Source organism: Aphis gossypii, chromosome X (genome assembly GCF_020184175.1).
Source record: "Aphis gossypii isolate Hap1 chromosome X, ASM2018417v2, whole genome shotgun sequence".
Lineage (NCBI taxonomy): Eukaryota > Metazoa > Arthropoda > Insecta > Hemiptera > Aphididae > Aphis > Aphis gossypii.
Genome location: NC_065533.1, coordinates 4,454,725 through 4,479,473, shown reverse-complemented (window position 1 = coordinate 4,479,473; position 24,749 = coordinate 4,454,725). Strand labels below are relative to the sequence as shown.

Genomic DNA, 24,749 nt, shown 5'->3' with positions numbered 1-24,749 from the left:
CAGATAGAGTAATATTTTTAGTTTAAAAACCAAATTTAATGATTTTATATTATTTATTTATTTTACTTGAACATTAAATGTCATTTTGTTACTTGTAGTGTATAATACTATAATATTCTAACAATATATTATTTGCTTTCAAGAACTCTATAAAAAACAAGTCTAACATAATTATATTTATATATTTAAAACTATCGACTATTTAAGAAGACAAAACTCATTTTATTCAACACAAATTTATATAATAAAATTGATAATTTTCAAAGATAGTTTTTGATTACCTCAATATGTTTTAATATCTTAATAAAAGTTAATAATTTTAAACAAAAACTTTATCAAATTAAAAACATCAAGAATATTACTATGAAAACATATATTAATTCACTGTTAAATAAATGTAAATAGTATATATATATTACATTATCTCTGCCTTACAAAAAAATTTACAATTTTATTATGTTCATAACTTTAAACAAACATTAAAATATAAAAAATGCCTAGTTGATATATTAGATATAGTTTATGGATCAATTCATTCTAATATTAAAAATAATAGAGTAAAATGGATTATTATACCTAAAATTTTCTATGTTGTATATTTCTTTGATGGAGACAACATATTACTTTGTTTTTAATGTTAATTAATTTTATAACTAGTGATAAAAACTAATATTAAGTATAACTCAAGAAAATATTATAACTATGCAATTTAATATTATTTCTCGGAGTAAATATATACATATTTTTTAACAAAACAAATTAGGATAAACATTAAATGTGTCAGATAATTTCTTTGAACGATACAGTAATATGTTGTGTGTATTAACTGCAAATAAGATATCCATATTTTTATCAATAGACAATATATAATTTATAAAGTATAAATACGTATATATTAATACAAAATTAACATAACTAATAGATTTATTAATGATTACTACAAATTGATTAAAATATTATTTAGATCTCTAAGAAATCTGGAAACTAAAATGAATAAGTATTACCTAGTTATTAATACACATTAGTGTAAATTGATTAGTAGGTAATAAATTATAAAATATTCATCAAACAATCAAATAATAAAACTAAATCTTTAATATTAAAACAAAAATTTTACACATGTAATAGAAATATAATTTAAAAATTAAATATATATTAGGTATGATAAATTATATCTTAACAACACAACTGTCAATTATCTTCATAATAGTAGATTTATAATTTAATTTGAAATCCTTGTCAAAACTTAACACTTATAGTACATACATTTATATGTTGGTGTTTTTTTTAAATAATTTAAATTAAATTTTCATTTTTTTTTTTTAATAAATATTAAATATATATTTTATTTCTAAAACATTCAATATTCATGTATATAATATTTCAAATAACTTAGTAGATGGAGTTTTTCTTATCAGGAAATAATAAATATCTTTAATAACCAAAAACTTAATTAACTACAAAAGTATATCATAAAGAGAATAACTTGGTTTTCAAAAGTATAAATCAATAAAAATAACAATTAATACACATTTCTTTAATAAAAAAATACATAATTAATATAGTCTATAAGTATAAAATACTATATTGCTTTGTAATTAGGTTAAGAATACTTATTTTAAAAATCAAATCTTAATATATCTTAAAGTACTTTATATACGTAACACTGAATTATAACACATTAGTATATAAATATATAATCGTTTAAATATTGTTTAAACTAGGTGGTTTGATTTACTTAGTGGTTTTTAAACTAATATTGACCTATGCAAGCTAACTAAATGTTAATTTAGATATTTAATATATTATTAATTTTCAATAAAATTAAATGCAACTTACCTAATAATAAATATAATAATTGATAACTAAAATATCTATAATATATATTATTGATGTAAAAAAAAATGTTAAATTAGAAACTTTATCAAATATTATATTTTTGGAAAATATTTTCATTTTTTTAATGTTTTTTGTTAAATTAATTGTAAATATTATACAAAATAAAAGTTATAGCAAGAGTATCAGCCACTATCACCAACTGATAGAAATTACATTCAGTGAAATTAAATATTTTCAATTAGCTACTATACATCAAATGGTTTTTTTTTAATAGATAGGAAGATAGGTACTTACAGTAGTCCAGAACATGATGTACAGACAAATGAGCCTATGGTAACATTCACATATGTTGGTCCTCTTTGGTGACAGTCGAAGCAATATTTATTAGCAGGCAATGATAGTTGTTCTCGGAGCACCATTAAATTGTATTCATCGAGTTTCTTTATACCGTTAGCCATATCGGTAACAGCAATTTGGTCAAAAATTTTATTATAGTTTATCTACCTATATAATGTTACTCTGTATGAATATGATAGACTAAGTGTTGATTGATTACTGAAAGGCGTACGTGCCTTAGGGACCGTTAACAGATTTATTTTGCAAATGTTATTTCTTTAAATGGCTAACAACCTACAAAAGGAGGAAATTGAAAAAAAAAATTTAACTGAACGGTGCTTATAGAAATGTGAAACAGCACTAATTGAAATAACTCGTATGAACCTAGTATCATATTTAGAATCAATTCCTATCGTATAATCTGAATGGACGCACAGGGGTTCCAAAAATAATATTCTCGGACACGACCGATTCAACGTAGGCTGTAGGTTTCTATTTCGGTGGTATTACTACATAGACGACAACAATTTGGAACGAATGACATTTTATTCGTGTGAGTAGGCGACTGTTATTATAAAATCTAATTTCTGACAAAATGATTACGATAAGAGATTACGAGTAAGTAGATAAATAAAGTATAAATACATGTATATTGTATATATAAATGAACCAGCCAACCAGGCCGTATTGTAAACAATTAAGTATTCCATTTACGTATGACGAATGTATAGATTTATGAATTGGCATTTACATTTTCTTTTTATTTAATTATGCTTTAAAATAATATTCGTATATCTTACATTCTTACTTCTAATCTCAACTCTTAAATAGGTACCTATAATACATTTAAATTATTTACATTATATTATTAAAATCTACATCACATAAAAATTATAGGTACGTATTAGCTAGCCAGCTAGGTAATAGTATACCTGCCAAGTTCCAATGTTTTATTACTTATAAATTATAATTTATTACACAACTTAAATTTTTATTAGTTTTTTAAAAAATAAAAGACAAGTAGGTAATAGGTACTATTGCATTGTGGAAACATATATTATAATGCTTATTGTTTTATTTAAACGTAATATGCTTAGCTTAGCTAGGTATACGGTACCTATACCTTTAAACATAAGTCGTATTTAGTTGGAGAATATACTTGTAAGTACAAGTATGCATGTGTACTAATAATTAATATATAGCCACACAAGTCTAGCATCAGGTTTATATTATACCTATACAGGAATAATATGTATATGGATACCATTATTCGAAACGAATAAATTATTATATTAGGTATTAAATACAAGTACCTGTAAACTAATAATTACCTAATTAGGTGTAGATACGTATGTACTACAACAGTCTACTACATATAATTTAATATAGGCAAGTAACTTTCGATTCTGTTAGGATTTCTTCGCATGAATGGTATTATTGGATAATAATATTAATCAAATGTGTGTTGGTAAGATCATAAAATAATGATGATCATTTAATAATGCGTCACTACTCACTATTATTTAGGTACCTACAAAAACAATCATCTTAATTATGTTATTTATTTCAGATTACCTACTATTTTTAGTACCTACTATAATAAGGACATACATATGTACAAATTGTTTAAATTTATTTAAATTGTTTTGTTTTTCGATTATTTAAATATCAATAATATAGATAGGTACCTAAATCTAAATAACATGTTATTATTATACAATAAAGATATTATCTTGCTTTTAAATAAATTGTCGTCATATTCTGGCAAATAAACCTATAGCTATATTTGTTTTGGCAAAGTCACTAACAAAACTTCTAATTTTTACGATCACCAGGTACCAATTTTTTTAGTGCGTAAATAGGTATAAGTAATTGGACTAAAGCTATAGTGTATTAATACTTAAAACATAATTTGATAGTCAATACACAAAATAATAAATTTCTTAAGACCCGTTTCATTAGAAATGTTTAGAGAACAGTTTCTTTGTTAAACTAAAATACAGAATATTTAAAATATCTTATAGTTTTCAATATACTATGCGTCTATACAATAAAAAAATCTAAGTATACGTCATTTTGTATTCATAAATTTAATATTATAGTTAAAACAAAAATATGTGCATATATATAGCGTATTAAATATAAATGTAGACATTTTCATGACTAAGAACTTTTCGTCATTTATTGAGTCCTTCTATATATTTATTTTATTGATTCATAGAATAAGCGTTTTATTATTATTTATTTTTAGTGAAATACTAATGGGGTCATCATTTTTAACATGTTAGAAATAAATAATAATATTTGAGTAATTATTAAAATGTCAAAATGTGTGATTAATAACACGTTATAATATGACTATTCACTATTGACTTTAATACTTTATTATTTTACATTAGGCTATTATGGTTATATATAACTAATTTAATTTACATGATTTTAATATTATATTAGTACTAATAATAAAAAGGATTTTAAATTTAAATCATTAAAAAAATGAAACGAATAATTAATATTTAAAATTAATTTTTATAACAAAATACCAGTTAAACGTTTTTGAAAAAGTTTATATTATTTTTTTATAATTTTGTAAAAACTTATCATAATAAATATCCTACCTAAATGATATACAATACACATGTATAATACACCTTAAATTTTCTGATTTTAAAAGCTCAAAATAATGATACATACAACTGAAAAATACTAGATAAATATAATACTGGAATAGACATATATGACAAGTGTTAATCTTTGGGAGATATCCATTAGTTTAGCCTTACATTTTTGTGACTCGTTCCCACACAACTTGATTACATACACGAATTTTTAATAGGTATTAGGTACTTGTATTCAAATGAGCCAAACGTAGTATTTGTTTGCTTACATAAATTATGGGTAAGCTTAACAAAAGTCTACCAAAACTCAAAAAAACTTACAAAAAGCACTGGCTACTAGTGTCTCGTTATAACGTTATACGTTCAGCTAAAATTATAGGCATATAGAAGTATCAAACATAAAATAATTCAAGACATACCTCTATCAATATTGGAAAAAATTGTAACTTAATTTTACTCAATTCAATTACCTAATACGAGTATAATATGTATTTCATCGAAATGCTTATAACATATAAGCATATAGAATCAATTTGGGTTTTAAATTTTGAGGGGGGGTTATTATAATTTTATACATTTTATCCAATGATAAACAATAAACTACTTTAAATACATTCCATTTTGAGGGGAGCTTACGGTTGATTTTATGAGGCTTACCCCCCAATCCCCCACCAAAAAAAAAGAAAAAGAAAATTGCACTTATGTGCTTAAAATAAAATTTCATTATCCAATATCTTGTATTAGGTACTTACAATAAGTTATAATATTAGTCTGAATTATGAATGAGATTTAATTACTGTACAAAAACGAGTCGTCATTTTTATAATTTTAAAATTCGTTTTAGCGTATTCTTATGTTTTTCGTTGTACATACACTAGATATCAGTTTACAGATAAAAAGTTGCAATACTGTGCGCAAACGAGTATCACCAACCTCTTTCAATAGATTATAGAAGTACAATATTCATAATTTATCTCCATAATATTTTATATTTTAGTATCTATAATATATAGGTATATTTATAAGAAATAATCATTATTTATAATATTATCTTAATATCATTTGCTTATAATCTTTAATATGTCGTTATTAGTATTAAATTAAGAAAACATGTTAAACGTTTTCTAGAATCACATAAAAACAATATTAATATATTCTCAAGAAATTACAATACAATATAATAATTATAAATTTATAAATATATATATTACAATCAGCAATACAAATAGTTTATAGTAGATTTCGAGTGTATTTCATCGTTAATAAGTACAGAGTAAGTCACTGAAAATTGAAATGGATTTGATAATTTTGAGTTAAATGATAAATCATTGTATTAGTACGGAAAACGATTTTAAGCAAAACCGGTATGTTTCTATACCTAAAAATATTTTACAATGCCTACATATTTTATACATACTACTATAAGTTATTAATTCGTTGATATAACTTACCCAGTATAATTATTATATTAAACTATAATTAAAGTAATAATATTTTTTTTTTTTTTATTAGTACCTACCTATTAAGCGTGGTATGATAAACTAATTTTTCTGATAATATCGGCTCATCACAATGTATGTATATAATATATATATATTATACAATAATTATTATATTATATAATTATATATACTTACCTATTATTGTTACTTTTTAACTAAATCAATACTGAAGTACCTTATCATGGTACGAATCGGACCGTGGTAAAATAACTTAAAATTAGTGTGATTATATTGCTAATTTACGTACCTATAATATAATAATAAACGTACTTAATGAGTGATAATGATAATTGAAAAGTTTCAAGTCTCCGCAGTTAATATTTTTTTAATTACAATCAAATAACGAAATAAGTTATAGCCTTATAGGTATCCAATCTTGTTAACATTTTAATTTTAAATATTTAGAAAATAAATTAGACATACCTATATCTATTTATTTAGATTTTTTTTAATTGCAATAAGAATAACGTATGAGGAATCTTATATACGCTATATATTTTTTATAATTTTTAAATTTTAAGCTAAGTGTATAATTTTTGATTTTAATCGCTGTATTTCTAAATCATCTTTTATAATTAATTTTTTTTATTGTATTAATTGGATCGATTTCTAGATTACAGCTGGTAGATCGCTCATTTTAGTAAAACGCGCATACATTATAAGCTAAAATTTCAAATTGCATAAAAATATAAAAATATGTTTAAGATGATATCATGTTTAAAAAATACTAATTAAAAGTACTGGAATTTTACCCATCATCATCCCGAAAAAAGTAACATCTAGAACTAATTCACTAGGACTAGGTACTATAGAATATGGATAATATATTATATATTCCTACTACTGTCTAATCTCAATATTGAAGATTGATACATTTCTACTGCCCCTAAAAATACAATATTTCAATGATAACACAATTTCATCCAATACAACTATTGAACTATACAATATAATATATACTATGCATATTGTATACCTACCTATATTGAATATACTCTACAAGACAATATTAGATCCACCCTAATTCACACGCTTTTATAGCACTTTTATATCTACTTAAATACTATTCAAGCGTTACATATATGTTTAATATATTAACTACAGGTAGGTACATCAAGTAAAAGTTATTTTTAAGTATTAACCATAAATATGTAAATAAAGATGTTATAGATATGCATATATACATATTATATATTTTATACATTTATAATCTCTACTTCGTGATATTATAAGTTTATTTTGTTCAGTAACATAATATAATAAAACATAATTAAAACAGTTAAAAAAATATGGTATAGATACAGTCGAATATATTTAGTGAAATATCTTTACTTTAAAAACAATTAATAATTGAATAATTGTGTAAAATTTTTTTTATGCTATTATTTCAATACATGTACTTTATTAATACACTTTATACATATAACCCAAATCGGGATCTTGGATCGGTGCCTGTTAACACCATATGGCATATAAATATATAATGTACTTAAATTAAAGAACTTGACCTAGGTGCGCTTTCAGCCAGCATTAATTGGGGGGACTATAAAGTATATTAAAATATACAATATACTATATGCCATATGGTATGGTTCACCAATTATAATTATCCCTCCTTATCCTTTGATAATGCATTTTTTTTAATTCTAATTTTTAGAACTTAGAATTTAGACAATATTTTTAAATAGGTATCTACTTATATATTTTATAACTTATGGACTACCTACCTTTTTTGTGATGCTAAAAACTTATTATTTTTAAAACAAGAACATTATTCTTTTTCTAAAAAAAAAATATTCGTGAATAGTTTTGTTTTATAATTTTGATGCATATAAATCTAAATTAGAACATGTACTAAAGATAATAATGGTTTTACATCAAATAAATATTTAATGTTAAGTTTTATTTATTATTTATTTAACTTAAATAATGTTTACAAATTATAAAATATTTTTATATTAATATTAATTCAATGGTTTTCAAAATATCATCATGCCCCATATTATTATATCTTCTAAACCTATTATCATGATTCATGGGCTATTAATCTATTATTCTTAGTATTATTTACATGTTTTATGAAACAGAAATAGTATATATCACCCCAAATAATTTAATTTTATATTATGCAAAATATAAAATTAATACATTTATAATACAGGCTACAGCCAGTAGGTGAGATGGCCGTTTTTACCATGCCTTTTTGGATCCGGATTTAACTTCACCCTTTAATAATCAGAATAATCAGAGTATAATCTAATTATTATTATTGCGAATCGGCTATAATTTATATAAGTTTATTCTTATACAATTAAATAGACAACAGAAACATAAAATTAAAGAAATATTTCGAACTATAGATGCGGAATACTAGTTTTTGTACTGTACCTATATGTATGTATAATATAATATTATTATATATAATATAGTAGTGCTGTAGTGCTCACTGTATAATATATTAATATTGTATAGCCTTGCGAGATAATCAAACTAGTCACTGGACAATTTAAATCAATCAAAAATAATAGCAATATACATTCACGAAATGTATTCGCTACTATTATATTACATATTTATAAGTTATAACAATATAAATATAATTTACGGTTTTGGCCTAAACAGCAACAGCAATGCTATATAACTAATAGGTAACTATATATAACATTTATACATATTTATAAAATATTTATTGTGCAAGTCTATTCACAGTAGCCAGTGTAGGAAAAATTACATCAGTTATTTTAGCTTAGAATTATAATTATTGTAATTTGTTGATACAGGTAGTAATAATTAACTGGTCTACCGATATAGACTTTTCATTATTTCAGTGATACCTAATTCTGAATAAAATAAAATAATATGCACTATGCACATACCTATACATACCTATACATAATATGTCACATTATTGACAGAATTGTTGACCAGCCTATATAGTTTTCAAAAGCATTGGCTCATCTGTTGAAGTCCAGGTTTCTAGAAGGACCATTTTGATCCAGCTCTTAACTTTATACAGTACCTAAGTTATATAGCTTATAGATAATACATCGAACTCAGATAACTTGTTGCTATGTATGTACCTATTGAAATGAAATAACATTTTTTTTTTTAGATATGAATATGAATAACAATATTATTATTATATTTTTGAACTTTTTCTAAAAAAAAATATATCTTAAAAATTTTTAAAGAAAAAAATCAGGCGGGATTGACATCCTACATATCAATTTTGATAAACTGTATTTACTTTATACTGGTCCTATTCGATATTCTCGTATTATTAATTTTAAAAATGATAATGAAATTTAATAATTTTTAATTTTTTAAATATAAAAATAAATTAAGAAAATATAATATACAATTCTTATTTTCGGTACTTACGTTAAAAAAACACCCTATATAATATATTATTATTATAAAGCACGTGCCAATAAGTGAGTATTATGGTTCTTCTATTACGTTTGAAAGTACGGCGAGAAAAATTAAAACGTGTACTGCACAGACGTTTTCGTACAACGCGGTCAATGTGTGTTTAATGGATATAAGGTTATAAAAAAGACGAGTGCCTACTATATCTATATGCCGATACGTACTATTATACATAAGGTAGGTAGTAGGTACACATAGCCCACATAGGCGAATACTATATCATTTTATTAGCGTAAGAAGTTCAAATATTGACAACTTTTAATATTCAAATAAAGAATAACGATTAATTACTTTTTTGTGTTGTACAAAAATATTCATGGACACTTATCACTTAAATCTTTTCGTATTAAATTATATTTTACGATACGCAGAGATATTTTCAAAATATTTCGATTAATTTTAAGCGACCGTATTACTATAACAGAAAAATAAATTGCTATTATTACAATATAAATATTATGTACATAATAAAATATACTTATTAATATATTGACTGTCAGGCTGATGGATTGTCTCCATCCATTTTTATTTATAATGATTTAAGGCTGAATTTTATGCACAATAGATACATTTTAATATTTTAGATTTTGAACGGAATGATGAATGTATTGATTTTACAATGATGTGTTTTTTTTGTGTCTGTGTCATAAATTGTTGAAATAATGCTTCAATTTCAAACTTCGAGGGTGGTTTCCGATGGCAAAGTGAATATCCTTGGTGCATTATAAATGTCAAAAGTAAAATTTTTCCAACAGTTTTCAAAAACATCAATTTTTTTACATAGTTGTTACTCAAAAACTAATCACTGAATTCTTGAAATTTCCGCCAAATATTTATATTAGTGTTATTAATAGTTAATACACAGTTAAATTTCAAAATATTATGGCTTTTTTTGAGCTTTTATAAACAAGTGAAATTTTTGATTTTTTTTAGTATTCTATTTTTTTTGAAATGTAAAAATAATAAAAATAAAATATAATAAATAAAAAAATTTAGGTGACCAAAAAAACTTAAAAAATTTAAATTTAATACAAGATTTCTTGTGAGTTCTTCTTATTTAAATTAAAAAAAAAAAATCAAAAATCATTTGTCAAATTTTTTTTAATAATCGTTCAAAGTTCAAATTTTTAGGAAATATGTCAAAATTGCGAAAATGTACAACTGTACAAGTAATTGTGTAGTTGAAAATTTATAACATTTTTGTATTTATATCTAAGGTTAAAAAATTCTACCCAATTTTTTCATAAGTTTTCCATCAAACAGCTATAGAGAAAACACGAAGCATCATTATAGGAAAAAAATATGTTATGAACGTTAGAATTTTAAATGTTTACGAAATTGCGTGTAACGATAACAATATTTATCTTCAGACGATTTTTCAATATTTGTTATTATTTAAAAAGTATAAGTTATAGATATTTGAAAATTTCACCAGTTATTTAGATTGGTATCTTCTTTACATGATTTAATTTTAAAATTTTAAGGCTATTTATAGGCATTTGAAATTTTTATTTTCGTTTTAGTTTAGTTTTTTTTTCTTATAAATATCGATAAAATCCGGTTAGAAAATTAGTTCTAGTTAAAAGTGTTAGTAATCTGTTAGGTCAAAAATAAAATATTACCAGAACTTTTCTTAATAATCAGAAAAATAATAAATAAAAACGATTATTTTTATGCTAAACCAGTTTTGGAAAAAATCGATTTCTTTAGTTTGTTATTATTCAAAAACGAATATCTAATACATGATAAAACTATAAATTTATTATTTATATGAATGAATAGAAATACAAGGAATAGGTATTGCTTATAATCTATAATATAAAAATGAATCGCAAAAGTGTTGTAAGCGCATAACTCAACAACGCCTGGACCGATTTCGCTCATTCTTTTTTTGTTTGGGTCGTAATTGCCAGGAGAAGGTTCTTACGGACGAAAAATTTGAGAAAGTTATCGGGTTAGAGAAATATGACGAGGTGGTGATGAAATTACAGAAGCGCCATCTATCCAGCAAATAGCCAACTAAATTATTTTTGGTAGTCAATGGCAACCATTTAAATAAAATAAATCATTTATTTAAAATGTTTTTAAAAATGCATGCAAATAGACATACAAACTTAAATCGTTGTCATAGTAAAAAAAGAAATTAAAAATCTTTATACATAAAAATGGAGACAAAAATATATAAAAATTCATCAATTGAGAACAGCTGAATCGATTTCGCTAATTATTTTTTAGGAGTATTTGTTATTGTCTGGAGAAGGTTTTTACGAAAGAAAATTTTTAAAAAGTCAACCGAATAAGTAGAAAAAGTGCAAAATCTATTCATTGATGTCTGGGATTTGAACTCGATACCATTGTCTTTATTTACTCTATGGTAGACATCTAAACATCAGCTCGATGTACAATCAATATAATCTATGGTTTCTATAGTTATTTTAGTTTGGAAATTTGAAATTTGTTGAGTGAATTTTTTTTTAGTTCACAATAATCTATCTATCTTCTATCTTCTATATATATAAAAATAGAGACAAAAATGTATAACATTTCATCAATTGAGAACGGCTGGATCGATTTCGCTCATTCTTATTTTGTTTGGGTCGTAATTTCCAGGAGAAGGTTCTTATGTAAGAAAAAGTTAAGAAAATTGCACGGAAAATTAAAAAAAAATACAATGAAAAATAAAAAATACCGATGACTACTATTACTATTATTATTATTATTATTATTATTATTATTACTATTTTATTTTCGGTAATCATGGTAACAATTTTTTTGTTATTATTATTTATTTTCCCCATTTTTGTAACATTTTTCACTGATGATTCGCTCCTATTGGTCGCAAGAGAAGGTGCTTATGTAGTTATGTAGTACAATTTTAGTAAAATCCACCAGAAAACTTCGGAATCTGGATGTAAAAAAACAACAACTGTCACTGCAGTCCAGCAAGAAAATAAACTATATTGAGGTCACTATTGATTATGATTGAATATAATAATTATAGACCTGTTGTTGTATTTTGTTAAAACCAAAACAACAAAAATAAGAATTAGCAAAATAAGTCAATGTCTACAGTAAATTTCAAATTCACAGCAATAAACTAACATAACAAGTTATACCAAGTTTTATTGTTTTACCAACAGGCAACAATATAAAAATTACGAGATGGCACATTATTGTATTTTACCCACCGTAGTAAAATAAAAAAATGATATAACATTGCAACTTAAGTGTTAGAAATTATAAGCTTACGTACACATCTCGCGGGGTCCGCAATCCACCAAGTGTGGATTGCCTACATGATAATATACTGCTCGCATAATCATAAGAGGGTTTCACGGCAACGGCAAGCAGAATGACTATAATATTATGACTTGAGTAACTCACTGACTAATAAACGTAGAGCCTGAACAATGATAGATCGATGCTTACAATTTACACGGTACATTCGTAAAATCGTACCACAAATTTAGTGTGCAATAAGAAAGCATTTTACAAAATTCGCATATTAAAGTGGTGGTTTCACAAGATTTTTGAGAATCAAAACGGTCAATGAAAATACAAAAGTTTTGAACACCGTTAAACCGAATATTAAATAACAAATTAATCAAAATTCGAATCATATTATATAGAATTGGCATTTTTAACGGGCAACGAAGTGCACGGAGCCAGCTAGTATTATATAAAATTAAAGTTATAAAAATTTAAAACTTTGAATTACCTACCTACATTTTTTATCAAAAGACATCTGAAACTAAAATACGATTTTGTCAATTATAGACTTTTTTCATCCTAGAATAAAAAATAAAGGACCTTTTCAAATGTTCATAGTATGAGTGTATCTAATATAACTATATAAGTAACTAGTAATAGTACTACTGAGTACCTTAGCTACTATAAATAATAGTTTTTAGTATTACTATCATATTAAAAATAATAAATAATTTAAAACGATATTCCATTTATTATTAAAGTGAATTTTAATAATATCATGATGATAAAAAATTATATTTGGGGCGTCAACAGAATGGTTAAAAACATGTCGGATAAAACTATAAAATGAACAGAACAAAACCGCCTACACGTGCGTGATGACATTGTCAATATATTGACAGTATACACTACACATTATACAATTCAAGAATATATAGTATATTTAATATTAGTTTGTTCATTGTACTATTAAAATTTATTAAATAGACTATAGTCCAATATCGCACATTCGCACGCACACATGCATCGATTTATATCAACACGACATGACGACGTACATATGGTATATATATTATATACATTATACATATATATATATAATATATTACACATTGATTCTTAATTTTAAATTAGAAACTAGGCACTAAGAAGAAGACATGGCTACAGCAATAGTTCTATATAATATTCAGACATTTTACAATATTAAAGCGTGCTGGAAAGATTATAATTTATTTTAGTATTAAATGCGGTGCATATAATATTTCGTCAAGAAATGGTCACAATATATATGTATTCTAAACTGAGAAAGTGGATAAAATTACTTTTTGGCTTATCATTGTCAAATGATACTTAAAAAATTATAAATTATATATAATTATAATGCTGCAAAATACTACAATAGTACAATAGGACTCAGATAAATTTAAAACATTAAAACGTCCGTATTATTTTCATGTTTACAGGTATTGGATGGTAATAATGGGTATAATAATAGTATAGTATTATATTGCACATAACCGATCGATATAATCATTAACGTGACTAGATTTCTATGCATTAAGAACAGGACGTCATTATGTGAGGTGACAGATATAGGATAGGTACGTGGTTTCTATGTTTTATTGTCTTGGTGGTTTGTATGAAACTATATTTATGCAGATCAATGTTAGAATAAATTAATTAAAACATTGCATTTATTTTTTATTATTATTTTTTGGCTTTTAATGGTTCAACAAAATATTGATGATTTGTAGGAGAAAAATATAGTCCATCAAATGTTTGATATAGTACAAAAATGACGCAATCGCTAGTATTAGTATTTTTAATATTTATAAGTACTTCTAAATATTTTTAACTATATTATAATAATTTTATATCAGTTCATACGATACTCGCATTTCTTATCCTCAGGATAATCAATACCGATTTTTATGCGCTGGGAGCCACTTGTGTTTGTCGTGACAACGATCATGTCACAACTTACAATTATCTCTTTCCATTTGACTGTTAATGCAAGAGAAACAGATATAGGCACTTAATAACTTAACGTCTTACAAGAACAGTGCCAATATTTATTTATAAATACTGTACTTATAAAATAAGCAATATTTTTCAATAGTAATGGCAATGTGATAGGTATTAAGGTAAGTATATATCTAAAAAGAATAGTCAGAATATTAGAAAATAAAGAGCCTATAAGGTAATAACTAATAACTACATTAATATAATTTTTTTTTCGATTTCTTTTTTTTGTTTATATTATTAGCTTATGGAGATAATATAGGTAAAATACTAAAACTTGATGCTTATTTGTTACTACTATTAAATATACATTTTTTCACACTTTATTCTCATACATTTAATGTTAATTTTCTGTTAACATCAATATAGATACTTAATATTAATAATTAGTCATTAGTATATTAGTATAATTATATTAATAATGAATAACTATTTGTGGCAATATTTAATGACGCCGAATAAAAAAATTAATCTGCAGTTTTAATGTATCTATATTAATTGAATTAACATAATTTAAAAACAACTAGTCTATACTGCATTTTCTGTATTTTCTAACTTCTTAGTTTTTATTAGTCAAGATTTACAAAAATCACATAATACTATAACAGTACCAGTTTTTATTTTTGTTATCAAAAAAAAATAAATAATAATAATTTCATTAAAAATGTTAAAAAAGTCAACAAATCCTTTATTATCAAGATGCAAGAATATCATCAATATTAATGAAAACATTACAATTTATAAAATTGTTTTAATTGTTTAACGTACGTGGGAAAGTAGGTAATCTCTGTTAAATTCAGTCCTATAATTATGGTTTGTAAATAATAATAATATTCTACATTCAATTTACTAATTATTATTATTTTTAATATTATATATTTCATTAATTCGATAAAATTGAATATTTAAAAATGTATTCGTCCGTATTTTTATTGTTTAGGGTAAGAGCTCTCTTTTAGTCTACAGAGCCTTTTTAATATAATATTGATTTTTTTCGTTTTTAATTGAGTACGAAATGCCTTCTATGACTTGTTTAACGTAATTGACATTTATCTTATACTTTATGTGCAAAATTAAATTTATAGACTTTTGACAATAATTGTATGGTAATGTTGCAGCATTCGAAATTATGCAAAATCGTACCTACTCCACCGTTTTTATACTCTATAGACTCCACTACTCCAGTACTCTATTTATATAATTCCAGACCATTTCGCTACGAAATTGTTATTCTCGGTTATTAAATTTATAAACTTATTATTGAGTACATTATTAAAATTAAAATATGCGTGTACTATAATATTGTTATGCTATAAATTAAATTCAGTAGGTATTTTAAATTATATACATATTTCTTATTGGTTTATATTCACGTCACACTGTCAACACTCAATAAACTAATTAAATGTATATTTAATAAGCTATATTAACGCACGACATTTTAGTTTATAAACTAATATAGATTACACAAATTAAAAAAAAAAATCTTAATGTAAAAAAGTAATACCAAGGTTTTTTTAAGGTAATATATTGTGTTGTAAATCTAAATTTAAAATTTTTTATTTCTACTAAACCTTCTCCAATTATTGTACGTATCCTATCAGACTTTTGAATTTTACGAGTAGCACACTAAAAATAATTTTTTTATATTTGATGATAAACAATGTGTAATAAACATGTCAGTATAGTACTGAATTTCAAATCGTTTAAGATCAATATCGTAGGAGAGACTCCCGTAAAGATTTGTTTTCTAGAACACATAGATATTCTCCGTAACGCCTTAACGTGAATCAAGGTGGATATATACGGTGGACCAGCTAACGTGAAATATAAATGTATAGTGTATACGACAAATATTACTATACGGATTTCATTAAATCATTTATGACTTATTAATTACACGCTATAGTAGGTAGGTAGGTACTGTAATGTTTAGATTTGGTATAATATTTACTATCTTTACCGTTAATGCGGAACTAAGCACAGCGATGTGAATAAAACGAAATTTCATGTCTTGATTCATTAATGTGGTATGCACTATGTACATTATACCTGATAGCGAAATATGAGAAATATATAGATTCATTAGTACATGTGTTGAATTATTTAAGTGCTTCACGTTTTGTGTAGTATATTAGCCTTTAGCGTATATTCTGCACTCTGCAATGTGCTGTCTAACATATTTGTTTGGAAGAATAGTATTCTGAGCTATCAATATTCAACTAAGTACACAAAGATGCGTATATTTTATTTAAGTATACACTATTAAAACTAGACATTTTGATTTTGTTTTACCCGTTAATAGAATTCAAAAAGCTTAAACGATAATTTTTTAGTTTTATTAGTTTTATATGTGTTTACATTTATTTAGTGAAAAAATATAAAACAAAAAACATTTTCATAAATTGCATTTACATTTAATGTAATGTTAAATTCATGGTTCACAGACTCTCTCTTTAGGCATGTCTTACCCACCCTGTGTGTATTACTAAATAAACTTAATACAAACTTGTATTATCTATAGGTATACCGTATAATGTTAATAGTGTTAATACTTATTTTATTAGGTACACTGCATTGGTTCTACACCTGATTAGTCTATACGATCACTTACACGTGTTTCGTAATTTAAGACGTTTGTTGATTAATACAATGCGTACGGGGTAAAAATGGCTTCTTTTGTTTGTGATATTGGGTTACGTGAATAATATAAAATATATTATGTCTCACGTGTACCATAAACACTAGACAAATAATATTTAAAGAATAATTATCTCGGCTATTATTTCTATAAGTAGGTATATTAGCATTTGTTCATAATTTAATCGAATATATTATTATGTATTTAAAAAACATATTGGTTTGGGCTTAGTGTATAAAATTAAAAACATATGTTTTATACACCTTAAGTATGTATAATTTACCATTTATTGTATAAAAATTAATTAATACATTTGTATTAAAAAATGTATAACTAAATTAAAAGACTTCTATTGCGGCCAAATATATATTCACAGTTGTCCATTCAATCGCAACAGAAGTTATTTGTTCGTTCTCTGACATTTCGTTGGGAAACCTATTACCTAACAGAATATGTTTTTATCATTCGATAACAACATATAGTGTATCTGTTGTATTTTTCGTACATAATATTAAACTAATGTTTTAATGTTTTATAGAATATATAATTTGAATTGTTTAAGTCAGTATAGTCACCGAAGGAACATTTCATTGATATAATGCACAATTTTAAAATCCAATGTATATATTAATTAATTTTAATTTTCAAAAAAATAGGCAAGTAACTTTAATTTTACAACAAAACATTTTATTCGGCCACAACTTAATTTTATAGAATGTTAATTTATTTTAAATTTTTACTAATTTTTATTTTCTTAGTATCATTAATTAAATTACAAATTATCAAATTAAAGAAATTTAAAAACTCGAAAACATAATTCAATATAAAGGCTATTAATAATTAAAACCTGTTCCCAAAAGTCTTGTTCAATAAATTAACCTAAATGTTTGATAAAAAGTACATACTTTAGCGGAAATAAACGTTCTTGTAGATGACTTGGCAGTAATGAAATGATATGTGTACGGAGGTTACACGTTATGATAAGCGCGCATACTCATCGCACATTAACAATTATTTACTATACGTATAAATATAAAAGTATAAAACCACATAACTCTACTAGACTAGTGTACTAAGCACGTCTATTTATATTGCCTATATTTAACTCCTTAAAAACAGATCGCTTATAATTTATATATATTTTTTTCAAAAATACAATGTAAATATCAAATTATGATACAATTGTGTAAATATATAAAACAAATGTTAATAAGTTGGTAAAAAAAAAAAAAAATACCTATACATATTTAAATTCATTGTGAGTGTAGAGGCCTCGAGGGGCCGTTGTATTTGTCGTGTATTTAAATACTGCATCATACGCTATGAAAATGTGTTTATAGCAAAAACAACAATTTATTATTTGCCTTCAAATAAAAACTATCGGAAAGTCACACAGTTTAGATGGAAAACACTACTTCTTGGATTTCAAATATCAGTCCCCCGTAAATATTCATACATTTGTATAATATTAACGATTCTTGTGATTTTGGAGATGTCGAAATTGTACGAAGCACAATGAAATTCGTCCTTGACATTTTAAGACTTACCTGTAGATAAAACAAAATATTGAAACCATTTATAAAAAAAAAATTCACCAAAAAATGATATGATATTATTATATTTATTCTGTACAGCGAAATCACAAAAGATCAAGGCCCGAGGGGTTAAGAGCCAAGTGGATCAGAGATTCAGAGATAAGGATCTCTGCTTGAAATTCAGAATCTCTATAAATTAATATTATAATCGCGGGGAGATGTTATAATTGCTCTTACAGAAATTTTTTTTTTTAATTGACTTTATTTTATTTTATTTTGACTTCTCTGTAAATTGAAACATTTGGAGACAAACCCGCAAAACCCTAATACCTACTATTATTATTTATTAATGTACCTATTCATATAGTGTATAATATTTGGCGTTTGGAAAACTGGATTATGACTCCTTTTTACAGTAAACGGTGTATTTACGCTTGATTAATATAAAATAATAATAAAACTAAAATTGATAAAAATGTACTTGTCCAACTTTTCTGCAGTTAGCGTTTCATATATATAGTACTTAATTTCTCTTTTATACTATTATTAGTACTATTAAACGCGTACACAAAGCTGTACAAGGTTGTTAAGGTACATACCAGCGATGGTTTATTTATGAATACATATACCTATATAATATACATGTAAATATATATTACATTCAAAGTAAGTACATAGTACACACGTCATATATATTACCATATCATCATTTATCATCATATATTATATATATAGCCGTGTAGATGTGTTTACAAGCGTAAATAATATAAAATAATAACATAATAATATATAAATACAGCCATATAGCCATCATACAGGGTGATTCTTAAATCTATCTATAATCAATCATTTACTGGGTAAATTTGTTTAAAAAAAAAAATGTGCGCAGTTTTTGAAAATAAATAAATATATTTTTATACATTTTTATAATGACTAATTTTTTAAAAGACAATGTTTATTTTTATATCATATCTTAAGGTGGAATATATTTTTCTAAGAACTTTGATGTATAAAACTTGAATATCGAAACTTAATAACAGTAGTTAATAATTTAAGTATACTATATCTACTCATTAAAATGTTCGATGAGTGGTTTGGAAATAAGGCACAAAAGAACTTCAGAAAATGTTAGTCCATTACTCTCCACCCAAGGATCATCCGAACTTATGAATACTAATAAGTTACAAATTCATAATTAACTTCTAGTTTAAAATTTGATTTTAAAAATAGATAATAAATCCTCAGAATAATATTTTCTTTTGAAATATGAAATTAAAAACGTGTCATCATTTTAAAAATGTAAATGAGTATAACTTATAATATTTTTCCTCCAAAATAGTTGTGTTATAAATATTCAAATTATAAAAAAAATAATAATAATAATAAAAAAAAACGTTTCTCATAAATACTTTAATTTAAATTGAAAATGATACTTTTTCGAGATAACCACTTATCACCCTATATATATAATAAAAAATATAAAATGTTATTGCGCGATCGTTGGTGTTTATTTGCGTTTGCGTTATCCTATAAAGCGATTAGGTAGGTTAATATAAACGTGACAGGTTTTTCGTTGGTTGTTTAAATAACGATTGTTCAGTTTTTATTTATACGCCAAACAATTTAGTATAAAATGTGTCTGATAGTATAAAATAAAATATGATATGTGCGTATAATACACACACATATATACTGGATACTAATCATAATACGCATTATAACAACTATAACAATATATATATATCATGTTAAACCTACACATTGTACATATCACGAGCTCTACCAAAAGTACCTATCTACTATAGGTACCTAACCTATACGCCAGCTTTATGTATTACCTAGATGTATTATTATAAAATTAATTTGATGGCAAGATGAATTTACTGCCACTAGCAGTTAACACGATGCTCACGCGAATCAAGGCCGCGATGTTTTCGGAAAGAAAATCGCATATCACGATACGGCGTATTAGTTGTAAATATTATTAGCTTTGTCGACGCATCGCTACCTATATATTATGTATGATATCTACTATATTATAATATTATCAATAATTAATAATTATTATTGTCGCCCGAGTGGGTACCTTCGCCCGTTTCGCACGACTACATTTTCTGCGTTTTCACTGTTATATTATACGCTGTAATTCTATAATGGCCATGTACAATACTATGATAGATATATGATGTTAATACGTGATGATGCGAATCGGGATTGCACCACAGACAGCGAACGTCATAACAATAATAATATAATGTGCCAAAATTATGGCGCACAATTCATACTTCAACAACGTTTAAGATCGCCTCAAGAAAACCTATACACGACGCATATTGCATAATATATCTACGCATAGACTATAGGCTATAACTTCCTAGTTCCGATGGTTTAACACGAATGACAGACTAGCACACCACTGCAACGAAATAGTTTAAAACAACTATTGTAGAAGCTGCAGGTTACGATCATCCCCGAGTGAGGTCTAAATAATATATCTATATTATAATATGACTATATATCAGACTATGACACTACAATATGTATTATTATTATACGCATATTATATAATATCATTAAATATAGTTGTGCGGTCGTTGGTTTTCAGGTTAGATGAATGCGAAAGACGTTCCAAATGGCCCTTTTTCCAACGAGTAGGTATACTTTTTTTTTTACTTAGATACAATTTATCTTTGTATAGGTAGGTTATAAATGGTATATGAATACGATTTAAAAGGAAAGGATACACCAACTAGTTATGCCGCAATGGATAAACCGCGCACGATCGCCACATTATTCGAAAAACGATTCTGGATACTAAGGTCAATTATTATTAATGTCTTTTGACATTTTTTTTACAGCCATCTTTGGTTATCTTTTGGTAGGTAGGTATATTTAGTATAAATTATTCCTTGAATGAAAAAACGATCGAAAAATTTGGTTTTTGTATTATAAATTTGCATAATTTATAACGCGGTTGACGAACAATGATATTGATAAATTAATTATTACACATAAAAATAAAAATAAATCTAAATCCTTATTAAATAACGTGTTTGTATTCTTAACAAATAGTTTAGACGTTATGTAACGTATATTTTAGTATGCCATTGTCGAAAAACATTTATCTGGAAGGGATATGAATATATGATTATAATAATATTGTGTAGGTACGCGTTGTTATTGGCACTCGTTCAATCCCCCAAAAAATGTGTAAAAAAAAAAAAATAATAATAAGAAAACACAAATATCATCGTCGGCTCGTTCATAATGTAATACAATATATAGGTAATAATGGACTAGGACTACGGACGATGACATTGTTTTAATACGGTCTTAGGAAAACAATCGAAAATATGTACACCCATTGTTAGTATTATTGTACTATACAGCATACGTCCACACAGTACCTATACATATGTATATACTATTCGATTATTAATGCTCGCGTCGTCGTGCCGTCGTTGTACACCTGCAAGTCGGCAGTCGTCTATCAATTATATTACATTGTTATAATGCCTATTTAGATGGAATATATTATTCAATATTGTCCAACTATAATAATATGCGCGTGACGTAACTTTAGGCAGTATATATTATAATGTTATAACTATTATAAAACTATAGGTTGTTCGGAGTACGATGGTAGGTTATTATTGTCGAGTATCATTCAGTACCTATGTAATTATATTAAATGAAAAAAAAAAACATAGTAACAATACCAAAACAGCAAGCAGCGCGGTTCTGGCAGTACCTATATAGGTATAGTATAAATAGTATAATATATTCGTCGAAAAATTTGAACATCAAAAAGGCAATTTGCAGTTCTCGTTGAATAGCATTATAGGTTCGTAATAATAGGTAATATTATAAAGTACCTACCTAACTACGCGGGATAGTTGCGTAAGTAAGGTATTATATTATGCGTTTGGAAAAATAATATTATGGACTCTCAATAGGAATTTATAAAATTGTGTTCGTGTTGCAGACATGTTTTTCACAACTGATGCGATATTACAGAGTATAGACCACGTAGACGCGAGCAGGCGACATATTATTTTATATTTAACATTAATTACGTGCCGTGCTTCATGTATGAAATGACTTAGCCCGAATCCATTAATAAAATAAAACTGTGGACGCTGTGCGCAGTTATTTGCTATACGCTTGGACGGGTAACTATAATAACTGTATAATATATGTGTATCGTAGACGGTTAAAAATGACTTCTTCGGAGTACCGACAAACAACTCAGTCATTCATTGACCTATACATCACGGCTATATACAGTAATATACACGTGCCAGTCCAGTAGTCACTCTCTGTGCGACTGTTATAACTTATAATAGTGTTATATAGTGCCGGCGTAGCGATGATAGCTAACGCCGAACGTGATTAATACGCACGCCGCCCACGTATTTAAATGCGTCGCTATGATATGAATCCTATAAATAAAACGAGAACAACGATAACAATTATTAATGTTAAAATAGTGGCGGCGATACCGAATTTTTAGACGAGCAGGTCCCAACTGTTTACACCGCCTTAAGTTTGTACATATCTAATTAATAATCGTTTTCGTGCAATCCGAACGAATGGTAAGTATTGTAATCGAATAAAACGTGCACGCCGAAACTCGAATTTGGGTCGAATTTCGTTTGAGTTTTTATTGAGAACGACCAAATGTCTAGCCTGGTTTTTGGAATAAACAAAATAATCCAAATAACTTAAAGTGAATGGTCTCAATTCATTAATACCTAATTAAGTTTTAATATTAAAATAGCTGTTAGGTGCCTATTACAAAGATATGTCTTAGAAATGTTAAAGAATTGTACATGAAATGGGCTATAAATTAAAATCATCTCCGCCAAAACAGTTTGGAAACCAATGATTTTAATTTCTAGACAATGAATAAAATATTTATCCATACGACTATACAGTATTATGCGCCAAGTAATATTACATGTAATGCTAACTACTTGGAAAAATATAAATAATCGTGAAGATCGTACATTAATACAGTAATATACAACAATAATCATAGCTAATGGCACTGTAGGCTAGTAAACAGTTTCTTTTGATTAGGAACCTACCTACTTAAGTAAATACTTGCCTAAGTTATTTTTTAAAAACTATAATCTACTTTAAATTTGTTTGACTTAAACTTGTATGGGTTGTAATTTAGTAATTAAGTACCTAGTACCTACATACCTATATGAGTAGATACTATAATTACTAATTAATAATACATTTAGTCTTAAGTTTACTTGAAACCTACATTAGTTTACTGTAGTATAATGTAGGTAATTTCTTTTAAAATACAATTAATTGATATTTAATAAAATAGGTATACATTTTTCTATTGTTAAATAATAAATGCATAATGAGTACCTAAACCATTTTGTTATTGTTGTTGTGTACTACATATAATATTTAAACAGTTTTCACACTTGATTTTATTACATTTTTTATCTATTACAAATTTATAAATGATTTCCAAATAATATTTAGCAGAAACGCATTTTCTAAAACATACATTTTCTTGATAATTAAAAGTAGTATTGATAATTAATATTAAAAATGATTTACATTTCTGGGTCTGTTAAATTATTGATAGACC

General features: G+C 25.4%; 1 protein-coding gene across 4 annotated transcripts in view; it reads right to left on the bottom strand.

The window, feature by feature from the left end:
* Positions 1–18,632, bottom strand: part of LOC114126597 (arf-GAP domain and FG repeat-containing protein 1) — a 36,135-nt gene extending 17,503 nt beyond the window's left edge. Inside the window, exon 1 of one of the 4 annotated variants that reach the window (XM_050206486.1) lies at positions 18,503–18,632. Coding sequence is in view for 2 of the 4 variants with exons in the window: in XM_027990579.2 (XP_027846380.1) it covers positions 2,134–2,297 (164 nt within the window). In the remaining 2 variants the exon portion in view is untranslated. Of the gene's footprint in view, positions 1–1,839; positions 1,941–2,133; positions 2,722–18,502 lie in introns of those variants that run through there. The other 3 variants (XM_027990579.2, XM_027990580.2, XM_050206487.1) reach the window with 3 other exon arrangements.
* Positions 18,633–24,749: the final 6,117 nt, after the last annotated feature.